This window comes from Alligator sinensis, unplaced genomic scaffold (genome assembly GCF_000455745.1).
Source record: "Alligator sinensis unplaced genomic scaffold, ASM45574v1 scaffold550_1, whole genome shotgun sequence".
NCBI lineage: Eukaryota > Metazoa > Chordata > Crocodylia > Alligatoridae > Alligator > Alligator sinensis.
In genome coordinates this window covers 1,844,842-1,860,245 of record NW_005841980.1, presented here as the reverse complement: position 1 = coordinate 1,860,245, position 15,404 = coordinate 1,844,842, and the positions used below count along the sequence as shown (strand labels likewise).

Below are 15,404 nucleotides of genomic sequence, written 5' to 3'. Positions count from 1 at the left end.
TACTGCGGTGGGACTACTAATGTAAGACGGGGGAGGATTGAAATGGAAAGCTGTGATTGCTACGTCAATCTTCATGCCATGCCTAATTGGACTTAATACGGTTAGCAGGAGCTGGACTAATGCGATTAAAGGAGGAGTGGGTCTATAATGCATGTCCTACGAAATTAATTTTTACTGCACAGTCAGGGAGTTCAAACTCCTTTCCTCCTCTGGCCTCATGGCAGAGACAATGATTGCCATTTACCTCGCAGCAGCAGCCTTCTCAAGCAGCCGTCACGATGCAGCACCTCTTGCTGAAAACCCTCTCGTTTGGGTTGGGGGTCTTTTTCCCCATGAAGGTAAAAGCAATTTTAATGACCTTCCATGCCACCTGAGAAGGCTATTTATAGTCACAGGCCAGTAGAAAGCCGAGAGCTGCAGACGGACATCCTGTGCGTGGATGGAGGACTTGCATTCTCTGCAGAATCCATCAGATTGCAGTCTCCTACCAGGCAAAGGCTCTGGTGGGCTGGGATCCCGCTGGCAGGCTGCTTGCTGGCCCAGAGCTTGCACCGAGGGGTGATCACGTTGAGGAACGCCAATCTGAAGCGACGAGAAAGGAGGTTGTAAATGATGGGGTTCACGGCAGAGCTCAGATAGAAGAAAACACCTAGGGGAGACCAGCAAAAATAGAGACGGGGAGAGAAAGAGAGAAGGATGCAATTAGTACGCCGACTAGTCTCAGCTGAGGAAGTCTCCCCTTCTTAATGCCATAATGAGATACAAGATTCAAGCAGCGCTACAAAAAACAAACCAAAAAGTTCAAAAGAATAGAAAGGAAGACGTCTGATGAAAAATCAACGTGAATCTGAATTTGTATGATTCACCCAACTACCGCGCTCAGTGTTTCCCCACGGCAGCCTGAGAAAAACATTTCTCCCTCGAAGAGGCAATATCTTTTAATTTTACGGCTGATGGAAACATTCATCCCGAGTGATGAACCTCAGTTGTGGAAAAGGATGCAAAGTTTGCTCTCTTGTAGCTCCGATAAGATTCCCGGCTTGGGGAAGAAATCATCGAGGAGAACACGGTGTTCGCTACCCTGGATAGGCGAGAGCCGGGTGAATAGCAAGCGTGTTGATCTGTGAATATTTTCAAGAGTTAAAAGCACTGTCTGCAGCTCACTACGGTTTTCTGTGCCCTGTTTTTTCATTATTTGTGCCCATTTGAAGAACTCCATCAGGCAACAGTACTAAGTCCTGAAAGTTTCATAAACTCTAGCTTGACTTTAAAATCAGCTGCATGCAGTGACTATCAGACCCAATCAAGCTTTGCAACGCATGCCACATTGAAACACGGGGACAAACCCAACTGCAAGCAAAGGTGGATCTTGCTCTATTCTTGAGCAGTGTATTTGTCTGTAGTTCTCCACTGCCTTATTTTGTTCCTTGACTGATCAGGTGCAGATCTAAGCAGATAATACTGATATATTTCCCAGCCCCATTGCTTTCTCTGCTATTCCTGCAGGTTGAAGCCAGTATATCCTGGTCTGGTGATTTGGTCATCACTTTTTTTTGTGGGCCCTGGAATGATGTAGGTAAAGGAGGGCTTTGCTGTATGGGGATGATAGCACGCGGTAACCAGGACGTGAATTTACAGCACACAAGCTATTGTGCATTCGTGTCCCATGTGGACACTCTTTGTGCATGCTGTGTTGTAAGCTACCTCACACTACAATATCCTTCCTTGCACACCAAGAGTGTCTATATAGGGAATTAGTGCAAACAAGACCTTTCCTCCTAGCTAGAAAAAAAAAAGAGTGAATGACTTGGCCTAGAAAGAAATAAAAATGGTAAGGAACATAACCAAGGAATAATATTTGATCCTCAATATATTTGTGACTAGTTCTCTCACTGGTGGCCTGCATAATATGAACCAGTCTCTCCACATCGAGTTAACCCTGAGAGCTACGAGTCCACAAGCGAGCAAGCCTGATAAGAAAGAGCTACCTGACAGCACGTGGATAAGGTTGAAGACATTGGCCAGTGGCTCCGTCCAGTCCACAACGAAGCTGAAGAAGAGTCGATCGATGTGAAACGGGGCCCAGCAGACGGCAAATACCATCACCAGAACAACTGCCACACAGAAGGGGAGGAGAAAGAGAGTTACAGAGATTGCATGGTGGGCGGGAAGCAGGGCGAGCAGTCCCAGGAAGCAACCAGCAGCGTCTATCGGCAATTGCCAAGTCATTTATTTGGAAACCTCTTTCACAACCTTGCTTTCCTCTCCCTGCTGCCACCAGCACTTTCTGCAGAAAAAAATATTTCAAACTACAAGGAAATCTCTCTGCTGATCCGCGTCTTAATTTGATAAATAAACATTGATTTGCCCTTCCCCACCCCCCTTTTTTTCTTTATTTTTGAGCTCGAGGTTTCAATGGAGCTGACAATGAAGAGGCAGTTTTTAGCTGAGATGGCACTTCAAACCAAATGAACCAACCGTGGATAAGGCACGCTTATCAGTGCAGCTTTGGACTTGATACGATGTCAGCTGGTGAGCTCTTTATCTCTGAATCTTTCACACAGGAAAAAAAAACCAAAGCTGAGGGTTTAGGATTAATTTCCAGTCGGCATTACCAGGACCCTGCTAGGGACAATACTCAAGCTCAAGGCAACGTCCTGCTCTTTTCAGACTGGATGGATCTCCCAGCTGACCGTGATTATGCCAGATCAGTCCCAGCATGGTCCTCACTCAGTCTGTAGTGATGACATGAACACTGCACAGAGGATGCAACCATCTTAATATTTGGTGCTGTAGACCGACAGACCAGAAAGGCAGGCTTCTATTAGATTACAGAATTTGATGGAGATTTAAAATTGTTTGAAAGCTTTCAGCAAGGGCAATGGGTGTTTTAGGTTTCTTACCTAAATACGTTTGCAAATGCTGGCCTGCCAGGGATAATGATAAATGTTCTGAAGACAGCCTTAACTGGAGGGAGAAATGCTAGTGGTCAAAGGTAAATGGGACATTTCTGCATGGGTCTCTACCACTTTCGGGGTCATTAAGGATCCTGACAAAAGGCAGGGGAAGGGGAATGAAGGGTGAAGGACTGGCAGAGTTTATTTGGGAAAAGAGTGCAGTTTATGATGGAAATGTCTGTGTAATACCTACTCCCTAGCCTGTATTTGGAAATCTCCAGAGAGAGCATCCATCCATCCAACCAACTAACTAACCATCCATCCATCCAACCAACTAACCATCCATCCATCCATCCAACTAACCATCCATCCAACCAACCAACTAACCATCCATCCATCCATCCATCCAACCAACTAACCATCCATCCAACCAATCAACTAACCATCCATCCACCCATCCATTCACCCGTCCAGTTTCTTAGGAACTTTGCTATTGCTGGAACGTGGGCAAGGATGCATTTCAGCAGTCATCCACACCAGGAAGGATCAGATGTGCCAGGTTGATAACACAGCTTAGAGACACATATGAGACAAGTAGCTGCCCCACATTTCCTGACACACAGATCGGCTGATGCATCTTAGTTTTGGTGGGGAAAATCTCTCACCTAAGGCAGGCCTGAGAACCCAACTGTATATCCTGCTGAGTTTTAATCCCACCTTCTTTGAGCCCCCAGACATGCTGCTTGCTTTCCCTATGCTTCCTGCCCCATGTTAAATGAAATGCATACGATACACATGCATAAAGCTAAAATGAAGTACTCACATAACATCTTAGTGACTGATTTTCTGGAGGGTCTCTGAATGTTCACAGTCATTTCCTCTGCTTCCAAAGATTTGTCTCCTCTCAACTGGCAAGGGGAAAATGAAGGAAAACTTAGAAACAAGGTGTTTTCTCCTGTAGCATTATGGGGGACACAGAAATGAATCTCATGACCTGTCTGGTAATGGGCCACAGATTGAGTTCAGCATGCTGCCGATTCAAAAGCAAGCTAGTCTGGGAACGGTTACCTACTGCACTACGTTGCTGCCTACTAGCTTTTTTATATTACCTGAACTCCCCCTTCTTCTGAAAGGTCTTAGTAACCTCAGATGTGTATAGCATGAAAAAGAGATGCTGTGCAAAGGAAGAAGCTGAAGAAGGGTGTTTGTGCCTGAAAGCTTGCAAAGAACAATTTCCCCAACTATTGAGTTGGTCTAATAAAAGAGATCACATTTACCCAAAGAACCTCATCTGCCCATGTCCTTAGACCAACCCGGCTACATCCAACAACCCTAAAGCTGTACAAAGAAGACACTTTGCTGTAACTGAACATAGTTCTGGTAAATAGTGTTTGAGCAACAACTTCAGAAGCTACACCGAGAGAGGCCAGAAAGGCCCTTTTTTTCCCAACTGTTGTAAAACATTGCCAGTTTGGTTTGGGTTTGGCTAATATCAACCTCAGCTCAGAGACAGGTTGGATCCAGTAATACAGAATAAGGATGGGGCTGGGGCATTAAAAGGGCTTTGTGTTTTGCCATCTCCAGAAAAGGTTTTGTGAAAATGTACTGGTTGTGGGGTTGGAGATTCCCAGTCTCTTTCAATTCTAATCTGGGAAAAAAAACGGTTTAATGAAGATTCGGGTTCAAAAGAGACAGCAGACATTTCTGGCATTAAATTATGCGTGCTCCCAGTATGTTTGTGTAAAGCAGTACTGCTCACTAGCTCATATACAACAGGATTTGGACAATTACGCTCAGTGAATTTTAGTGTGGTTTTGTCTTGCAAAATATCCAGGAAGGGGGAGGGGAGGTTGTTTCTAAAAGAGACCCTATGCAATCAGCCAATACCCCCAGGATCCAAAAAAAAAAATTAATTAAAAAGACTTGTAAGGACCATGTTGAAAGCCCATTTGAAGCAATGGAAAGATATCCGTGGATTTTCAAGGGGCTTGGAGGTTGACTAATTTACATCAAATGATGGTGATGAATACAATCCCTATACTCCATCTAGCAGAAATCAGTGGTGCAACCTGCACAGAGATTAAATGCATCCCACTTAGCTACAACAAGAAAGAAAACGTTTTCCCAGCCAGCTTCCCCTTGGCTTTTTACAGCAAAAAGGAAGCACAAACCCAGGGAGATGAGCAAAGCCAAGCCTGTGCCACCGTTCTGCTTCCGAGCAGTTCCCCTCGTCTCGCGTTAGTGCGGAACAAAGTGATTGAAATTAAAATGAATCCTAATGACTTTTGAAGAAGCTAACACTCATTGGACTGTTTTGCAGCGTGCTTTTATTGAGAGCTGATGCTTGGATGATGAAACCCCCACTGGTCAATCGGAGAGGACAATACTTTTGCATTTATTGTTACTAGAATTATCCACCACGTTCATTTTATCTGGGTTGGGCTACTGAGATTTTCAGTGTTGATTAGTTAGACAATTTTTTTCTAGTGAAGATTTTTTCCCCCCAACACCTCCAGAATAGCAATTAAACTTTAATTGTATGGGGGAGACCCCCATCCCTCTTTTTCCCACCCCCCCCACCCAAAAAGAAGAAAGACCAGTAAATGAATGCAAGAACATGAATGTGATATTTTGTCTTCTACCTCTTACTTGTTACCTTCAAGTTGTCTGTGATTAATGGAATATTATAACTTTTCAAACATGTTTTAATTGCGCTCATTAGAAAAATATAATCTCACCATTGATTCATTTCGAGGCTAGCGCTCTCACAAAGCGGGAATACTTTTAAATGAAATTCTGTTCGATTACAAGGCAATTTGGCATTTGCATGTTTTTCATGATCGTCTTTTGACACACTCACTTGAAATCAATGTTGTTTAAGGACGAAGCTTGGTTGATTCGTAACACGCAAAGTGATAAATGTCGACACAGATTGATTAAAAGCTTTAGCTTCCCTTCAGTGGTTTTTCGGTCTCAACAGTCATTTATGCGAAGTACTCTCCAAAGCCACAGAGAATGTATTACTATGCCACGGTCATAAACCAAAATGTAACTTTTTTCCTTCTCTTTCCTCCTGTGGGTTCGATAGCGCCGTTATGCTTCGTTTTCAAAAGCTGCAATGACGCTCTGCTGCAGCGTGACCGGGAGGAATAACAAAGGGGAAGTTTGTTGGAGGGTGGATAACTTTGAGCACAGAGCTCAAACATAGAGTCCCAGTGAAAAATTCCACATCTGGTTCCTCCCAAATGGCATGAACATTTGGATCTGGGGTTTTGATTTGCTTGAACTTTATTGCAATGCACCTGATATACGTTTGTCTTCTCTGGGCGCATCTACACGTGCGCCGTTACTGTGCGGCAACCAAAAATGACCATACCTGTACAGGCGCGCACCTGTACTGTGCAGTAACAATAGCAATTTATGCCAACTTGGATGTAAATTTGCTACCCGCATGATACAGGTAGCAAATTTACTCCTGAGTAGTTACTGCGCAGTAAGGCACATGTGGCAGCAAGGCTTTACTGTGTCGTAACTCTGTGTGAACTGGTTTGTGAGGGACTTTAGTCCCAAATCAGTCTACACATAGTGTTACTGCACTGTAATGCCTGCACGTGTAGATGCCAGTGTAAAAGCCACTTACTGCGCAGTAATTTACTGCGCAGTAAATGCACAAGTAGACACATCCTCTGTTCTACACCTTTACACTGTTAGCATCCCCAGACCTTGATAGCCCAAAGAGGGGTGCAGTATCTTGGGATGCCCCTGCAAGGCTCTCTCAGGGATACTGTTAGCATCCCCTGACCTTGTTAGCCCAAAGAGGGGTGCAATATGTTGGGCAACCCTGTGAGGCTCTCTCAAGGAGTCTTTACTTGTTTTCTGTCTTCATCTGTTGATTTTTCCTCAGTATAAATTAAATCATTCAGATGAGAAGTATAGGCCTGGTCACCAGGCATGGAAACCCTGCAGTTCAGCTGTCCATGACAGCGGTGATTTGCGAGATACATACCGTAGTCTGCATTTGCAATCCAAGTGTTGACCAAAATGAGGTAGGTCCAGATCCAGAGCTTTTGCTCAGGCCCTTTACTGCTAACAGCGATACACTGTTCCTCCTGGGAAAAGACTGGTGTGACCAAACACATATGTGGCCAATGTAGTTTTTGAGGAGATAATATTAGATTTTGTTGTACGGTGGTCAGACCTGTCTGGCACAGAGGTGTTGCAGCCTGGATGGCAGTGCTGGCTGGGCCAGTGGTGGTGCCGCCTTTCTCATGCCTCCTCTATGTTCACATTTGGGGCTGGCGCTCTGGATGCCCACTCCTAGTTACACTACTTATCTGACAAAACAGGTTCAAAGTTAAGATCCTTTTGGAAAAGTTTCCGATCCTTAACAGAATTGTTTAAAAGAAACCAGAAACACACACATTGACAGTGATTATGAATATAAGCAAAGTCCGCCAGCACGTTTCTAATTACATGTGGTGAGTGAACTGGAAAATGGAAAAAAACCCAGCCTAAATGGCAGAAAGGACATTAAAACTTAACAGATTCCATTCCCTCCACTATAATAATCCTGCATATCAGTAGGAACAAGCATGAAGAGGGTATCTTCATGCATGACCATGTGTTTTATTTTGCAAGTTTGCTTTTAAATCCAGGCAACTCTCTTATCTCTCAGTCACAGCTTTCTCTGCAGAATCGAATTCTTCAGCAGAGTCGACCATTGTACTTGCAACAGACCACATACGACATGATGCAGGGCTCCCTGCAAATGCTTTTAAAGGATGTGCTTCAAGAGAAAAAAATGTGCGTGGAGCACAGAACAGGAATCTTTAGGTATTGTAGCATTTTCTAATAAGAACCAAATGTTATAGCCTGAGAGTCTGCTCCCATGTATACCCATGCTAACCCAAAGAAAGCATCTAACAAAAGCAATCGAACCATGTTTAGACCTTGCATAGCTCACATTAGCAGCAAGCACCATCTGAGGAAGAATGCAAGAGTCTTTCCTGTTTCTGTATTTATAAGAAGCCCATCAATGGCATAGAAGTATAGAAAATTCAGATTGGAAGGGACCTCAGGAGGTCACACCTAGTCCAAGCCCCTGCTCCAAGCAGGACCAGCCCCAACTACGTCATCCCAGCCAAAGCTTTGTCTAGCCAGGTCTTCAAAACCTCCAAGGATGGAGATTGCACCACCTCTCTGAGTAACCAGTCCCAGTGTTTTACTACCCTCCTAGTGAGAACATTCTTCCTAAAATCTAACCTCAGGTTCCCTTGCTGCAACTTGAGCCTATTGCTCCTTGCTCTGCCATCTACCACCACTGAGAACAGCCCAGCTCCATCGTCTTTGCAACCACCCTGCAGGGAGGTGAAGGCTGCTGTTCAATCCTCCTCGGTCTGCTCTTCTGCAGACTCACTCAGCCCCATTCCCTCAGCCTCTCCTCACCAGTCCTGTCCCCCAGCCCCACAACCATTTTCATTGTCCTCCACTGGATTTTCCAACTTGTCCACATCTGTTCTGCAGTGGGGGCCCAAAACTGGACGCAGGACTCCAGATGTGACCTCCCCCGTGCTGAACAGAGGGAAGAATCACTGCCCTCCATTTGCTGGCAACGCTCCTACCGATGCAGCCCAGGATGCCGGTAGCTTTCTTGCCAATAAGGGCACACATTCTGGCTCCTATCCATCTTATTGCCCCCCATCACCCCAGGTCCTTTTCTGCAGAGCTGCTGCCCAGCCGGTCACCCCCAGCCTGCACCGGTGCATGGGATTGCTCCGTCCGAAGTGCAGGACTTTGCACTTGTCCTTGTTGAACCTTGGGAGATTTCATTTGGCCCAATCCTCCAATTTGTCTAGGTCCCTCTGAATCCTAGCCCTACCCTTCAGTGTATCTGCTACTCCCCACAGCTCAGTGTCATCTGCACACTTGCTGAGGGTGCGCTCTGCCATCTTCAAGGTCTTATCTATAAATGTCTATGGGAGGAGAATTGGTGTAGTGTGTGCTAACAGCTACTGGGTAGATGTCTATCACAGTCCTCACAAGGGCAACTGGCAGCATCAGCCGGCAGGTCGAGGACTGAATGCAAAATAGAAATATTCTCCCTTTAAGGAGAGTTTCTCCAGGTCATTCTCCATCCCTTTATTGTTCCAGGAACATGCTAAGAAAGGCAGGATGTCCTCATGCGTACTCTGGACGGTTCTTGGGGGCTGGTAAAAACATACAAAGCCATCTCTATCTGTTTGTTCAGTTTGAATCCAACACAGTTGACCGTAGCTGAAAATTATTGTCACCTGATGTCATGTGAAACGTGTGGTGGTCCCCATAGTTCCCCAGGAATCACTCCATAATACAACACATCTGAATTACTATTCCTGTTTCCACTTTTACCAGGGAGGCCAGTCATTGAATGGCTGCGAGATGTCAAACTCACTTCTTTGCTTCTTCCAGAAAACCTGCACTGTCTTGGCCAACAAAAAACAGAGAGCTTCCACCTCCACATCCTGAAGTCACCTACATCTCATTGGATTTCAGCTCCTCATCAGTAAAGTGAGGGTCATAAAACTCAGGATGGTATTTTTCAGCATAAGCTCACTGATCCAAAGGCTTTCCTTCCTGATTCTAGGTGGGGATTCTTTTATTCAATCCCCAAACTTCTGGGATGGGAAATCTCTTCACTGCCCATCACCCACTGGATGCTGTAGTGATGGTGGCCATGTAGGTACTTCAAAGACTGTTCCTGTATCTCTGAGCCTTACAGGCATGAAGGCACACAGACATCCTTGTGCAGTCATTACGGGATCTTTTTTGTGAGCTGTTAGTCTGAGGGCATCCATAAGGAGGTGAGTAACACCTGGCCAGAACAGCCCCTACCTGATTCATCTCCTCTCCTCCGCAATAATGGCTCGAGTTCTCTGTAGCACATGCCTTAGCAAGACTGAAAATGCAAACCCAGGTGGTTTAGGGGCATTCTTGATGTCAGTCTAGTCTACTGAACTGGAATTGCATGATCCAAGAGACAAATCCCATTGACTCCAAACACAAGCTGGACTCTGCAGTCTTATGTGCAGTCTTGCTGCCCTGTCAGAGATTGAACGGCTCCTAATTGCTTCTCCCTGTGGTGCAATGCCAGAGGGTGCTGCTGCGCATTTAGGTTCTGTTGGGGCTGAAACAAGGAAGTGCAATTACCAATCCCTCTTTCCCCAAAGCCCAGGCTTGGACTATTGGGATGGAAAGAAAACGTCCCTGGCTCCAGATTTCAACTGCAGGGTCAAGGCTGAAGTTTTGCAATTCAGGTTTAAACAGCGCGAGATGCCCAGACAAGCCCGGGACTGCTCATCGCTGCTTTGATATAAATTGCCTGCGACTGAAAATGAGCTAACTGCTGTTTGTTCATCACTTCCATTTAAAAATTAAACAGCCTTACCCCTTTACTTGTGCTGAAGCCAATGGCATTGCAGCCGGGAGTGCATTATGAGAATAAAGCAGAGTAAGCAGGCATAAATGAAAGGTCATCCAAGCCTTTATGATGATGAGACTGGGCAGGATCGATGTCAGGTCTCATTCAGAAATCTGAGAGTGGGAGCTGTGACTTGGCACCAACGTAGCATCTCTTCTGCAGGGAGAACTCAGAAAACCTGGGCAACGGTGACCAGCTACAACTGCCTGCCTGAAGCAAAGGCTTTTCATACCCAGCTCTAGGTTTTTTCAGTTCATAATTGAACAGTGAAGATAAAAGTGATGCTTTCCTTCATTCCCTTTAGGTTAAGCCGTGCATAATTTGCTGTTTGAATCTATATCTAAGTCCATAAATTGCTGCTTATGGGAACCTGATCCGTTCAGAAAGATCTCTTGTTTGCGGTAGTTTTTCAGTTATTCACCTACAATCATAGGTACTCCTAGGCACCTCTTCTCCTGTGTGAAGTGGCACTAAATAGCAGATAACACATTAAAGAGGCAATACAGATGTGGCGGCTGATTGTAGCACTTGATTTGCTTCTCTAACCAGATATCTCTGCAGCTCCCTGCCCTTTCTTTGCAAGGGAGCAAACCTCGCTTCTGCAAAGTTGCATTCTGAGCAGCGTAGCTTAGTACCGATGTTTTAAAAACCATACCCAGAAAAAAAACAACCCCAAAACCAATCCAACCCCACAATATTTTAGCAGAGTAGTTCACAACGCTGCTGTAAAAAAGCTGGTTACATACAGTATAACCTAGGCTGTTTTTCTCCTGTATCTCTATTTCAGTTCCCGTTGCCAGCAGTCCAGGTTTCTAAAGGCTGCGCAGATGGCAAATGGCTCTATAGCACGTCTCACTACTTTTAAAAGACTCATTCATTATTTTGTGCTTGCAGCAGTAAACCAGCTTATTTCAGAAGTGAGTTTTAACAAAAGCTTATGATCAAGTAGTGTTCATATCACTTGCCCGCCTGCCCACCCAAGAAAGCAGGAGCAGGAGAATGCAATGAAAATGCTAAAGTCACAAGACAAAGAAAGGCAAGCATTTCAATCCTCCTACTTTTTACTCTTTTTTTACACCCCCTTTTGAGCCAAGAACCCGAAAACCTACAAAAGATAAATTTAGCACCTTAACAGGGATGCAGAAGTAAGAACTAAAATGATACACATAGATTAGGCCATATTTACCCCCAGCTGGAGGTGTAGCAGGGGGTGAATCTGGTCCTTTGTTCCCAAGGGAGGTTGTTTTCAATGGGTTCCCTTCCCAATTGATGGAAGGACAGCAGGTGTTGCCTCAAAAGGGTTAAATCACCTTTTTAAAGGCAGCTGAGCTAGAAAGAAAGTTACAGAGAGAAGCAAGGAAGGCATCGTTCAATTAGGACTTACTTTCAGCCCCATCAGATAGTAGAGGACACTAATGATAACCACAGGCAGCACATAGAAGAGGAAGGAAGTGACTTGGATGATACAGTTGTAGATCCACATAGGCATGACCACGGTGCAGGTGGCAGAGCCGGGGACCAGCGTCCCGTTGGGGAAGCGCTGGAGCAAGATGCCGTGAGTGCTGGTGTTGGGGAGAGAGAAGAGGACGGAGAGGACCCAGAGGACAATGATGATCCTCAGCGCACGCTTCCTGGTGCTCTCCAGCTTGGCCCGGAAAGGATGGAGGATGGCGACATATCTCTCCATGCTGACCGTGGTGACGCTCAGGATGGAGGCAAAGCAGACCGTCTCGAAGAGCGCTATCTTGAAATAGCAGCCGACGGGCCCGAAGAGGAAGGGGTAATTGCTCCACATCTCGTACACCTCCAGCGGCATCCCGAAAACCAGCACCAGCAGGTCCGAAATGGCGAGGCTGAAGAGGTAGTAGTTGGTGGGGGTTTTCATGTTCCTGTGCTTTATGATCACCAGGCACACTAACAGGTTTCCCACCACCCCGACCACAAAAATCAAGGCATATATTAAACTCATGGGCACAAAGAGGTGACTTCGTTTGGGGCCACATAAGAAGGCGAGATAGTCCTCAGTGCTGTTTAAATGCCATCCGAGCGGTTCCTCCTTCCCAGCGAGGTGATCAAGCCATGAGATGTTGGTGATCCAGTCCATGGCTGGTTCTGTTGGGATGAATAATGCAGATCCAGTCTTCTTCCAGGCTGCTTCAAGTTTTCCCTGTGCCACTTTTTCCACGTTTAGAAGGAGAGAGCGAGGGAGAAGGAGGGATGTCCGGTCAGACCTGAAAGCACACAGATGCTGAGAGACACAGGGTGTATGCACGTCTGGCTTCAGTTGTGGTTTCGCTGTTGTAAGAGCTGTTCCCTTGTGAGGAGTCGGCTAGAAAGCCCCTCCTTTCACACACATTCATTGGCTAGCTAAGTGCATCAGAGTCTAGGGTGAGAAAGGAGATCCTGGCTATTCAGACCAGCTCTCGCAGCAGATGCATTTACTGAACCAGCAACGTGGGGTGCATCCAGCTGGGAATCTGAAATCTTGGATACGAGTCCGGCTCCAAGACTTGTCAGATTTTGAGGAACTGAGCAATGCAGCCTTGGTCCCAAAGCTTTTACAAAATGAGCCTGAAGCTGCATCCAGCTAAAAGCCACAAAGAAAATGCATGGTTTTCAGGTGCAGATGTCTGAGTCCCCGTTGATTTTTAGTAATCAGCTTTAGATGGCAAAAAGCCATCTGCAAACAGATTGACTCTCTCCCCGTAGAGATCTGCTTTTGTAGTTCAACTTGTCAGATTAGTCCAGGGTACTTTTGCACGCTGGCATTTTTTTTTTAAACTATGAAGTTATTTTGTTGAATATTCTGCAAAAAGGGTTTTATTTTTACTCATTATTGGTATCAGGAGTTTGTGTTTTTATCACTGGCTTCTTGTTTCCTCAGAGGCAAAAGACAGTTAGCTAATGGTGGATTTGAGCCCAAATCTGAATCCTGACTCCGCTTCACTGGAATCTCTTTGGCCTGAGAATCTGGTTGTATAAAAAACAACCCATTTCTTTCTCAGGAGAGATCCAAATTTGCTGTCTCTTGGACGGGTCCAATCCATTCTTTATTTCTCCTGATCACTTGTTTCACTGTGTCTCGACCTCTCCGCAACAGCCAAGCACCTTCAGGGACATTTCCACATCCGGCAGAATACACCTCCCTAACGTAATGGCCGAGTCCCAATAGATCAGGCAGCTCTTTATCAAGGTATAATTCAGCGCTGAATTGAACAATGCAGAAATTGCTTCAAATAGGTTTCCTTTTTTTTACAACCCTCCCCCCCACCTCCTCCCTAGCACATATAATTTTGCAGTGCAGAAAGTTTAACTCTTTAAAATGAGGTTGTAGGGAAACTAAAAATACCTTTGTTCTTGCATAAAAAGGGCTCAGATCTTTAGTAGTAGAAAAGGACTATTTGGTGATTTCTACACTTTAAAACCGTGGAAAGCCCCCATTGTAGTATGACGTACCAAGCAGAATAGGGGTTAAAATAACCCATGGAAAGAGAAGCCAGGGCAAAACTTTCTGCATTTAGTAGAGAGACAAGGTTCTTTGGGTGAATATGAAATCTTTTATTAGACCAACTTAAATAGTTAGGGGAAAAATTTTTTTTAGCAAGCTTTCGGGTTTAAACATGGCTACAACCTGCACCCCTGCATTTAGTAAGCACTTTTCTCAGACTGAGGGTGCTTGCATCACAGCCCCATCACATCCCATCTCTTATGGATCCTCTGAGTATCAAAAGGGGGTTTTCTACCAATCTCCGCAGCAAAGGATGAGCTGGGCAGGTAGATGTCGGGAGCTCCTCTTCTCCCCACCCTTGTGTGCCAATAGGCTAGTGGGCAGCATGGCAGGTGGCATGAAGCTGGCTAAATGGCTTTTCTAGCATGAAAGGATGCCAGATGAATCCTCAGCAGCCCCTCCAGACTGGTTAAAGACCCCTTAGAGCTGCTCTGGCGGTCCCAAGATACCTTATGCAGATTGAAGATAAAACATCTTTTTCCATCGTGGGAACTGCTGAGCTGACCAGACCTTGGAGCAATCTCCCCTTCTCCTGTCCCTGGCTGGCAGCAGATTTTTCCACGGCAGATGCAAAAAAACCCCCCAAAACACAAACCCTTGGAAGCAGCAAAGAACAAAAATCAAGGATTTGCAAAGACAGCTGTGCCCCAACCCCAGTTTGTCAGCGGGTGGCTCACACCCGATGGAAAACAATGCTTTTTTTTATCCCTCCAGTATTGTTTGATTCTCTTTATGTAACTTGCTGTGTCTTTCTCACCAGGGGACATCTGCATGATAACAATCCCTGTTGGGATAGACTCTAGGTCGCCCCCGCTAACAGCGAAGAAACCAAGGGCTGAGCCCACCTGGAGGCCGGCATCTCCTCCCATTCGCCCCGCTGAAGCCTCCCAGTCCGAGCCAAGTTCGTCCCAGGGGCAGGTTGTTAATAGCTAGCTGTATAGAAATGAACTGGAGATCTCTATTGAAATAAAAGTCAGAAGAATTGCTCTTAATGATAACTGCTGCACACCCTTCACTTATGTCAAATATATTCCTCCTCCATTTACAATGACCTCCCGGCTTCTCTGAAGTCTGTTCATTTAGCAGAGTGAAATGTTTTGTTGGATTCTGCCTTTCGGCGCGCAGGAAGGGCGTCCTTTTGACCCATTTCTTCCTTCCTCGGGTATTCAACTCAAAAAGGTCTCACTGCATTTCAAACATCAGCATCTACTTTGAAGGCATTATAATTGATCCTTGGCTCCTTATGGATGGGAACAAAGGAGCCGTCATACAGGATGAAACTCATAGACCATTTATTCCAGTGTCATGTCTCTAACAACGAGCGGCATCAGACGTTCAGCAAAACCTTGCTATAGTGCTGCAGATAATCAAACGCTTCTTTGTCCTTTGCCTGACTTTCAGACCTTAATCTTTCCCTGGCATTTCTTCCATTTCTCTCCTGCCTTTTATCATCAACAGGTCCCACCAGTTCCCCTCTGATATTTTAGGTATAGGGTGATAACAGCATGGGCGGAGCAGCACTAACAGGTGCATAGACTAGCTG

General features: G+C 45.5%; 1 protein-coding gene across 1 annotated transcript; it reads right to left on the bottom strand.

Moving 5' to 3' along the window:
* Positions 1-389: 389 nt before the first annotated feature.
* Positions 390-12,457, bottom strand: NMUR2 (neuromedin U receptor 2). Its single transcript, XM_006021138.1, has 4 exons — positions 11,738-12,457; positions 3,721-3,805; positions 1,989-2,114; positions 390-649 (listed from the first exon to the last, which is right to left on the bottom strand). Exons 1-4 carry the CDS (start codon positions 12,455-12,457, stop codon positions 390-392), a joined length of 1,191 nt encoding a protein of 396 aa, XP_006021200.1.
* Positions 12,458-15,404: the final 2,947 nt, after the last annotated feature.

Coding starts and splice junctions, on each gene's coding strand:
- NMUR2 (XM_006021138.1), bottom strand. CDS start 12,457: ATGGACTGGATCACCAACATCTCATGGCTTGATCACCTCGCTGGGAAG. Junction 3,806..11,737: donor ACTATCTGATGGGGCTGAAA/GTAAGTCCTAAT, acceptor TCCCCTTGCCAG/TTGAGAGGAGACAAATCTTT. Junction 2,115..3,720: donor ATCAGTCACTAAGATGTTAT/GTGAGTACTTCA, acceptor TCTGTGTGGCAG/TTGTTCTGGTGATGGTATTT.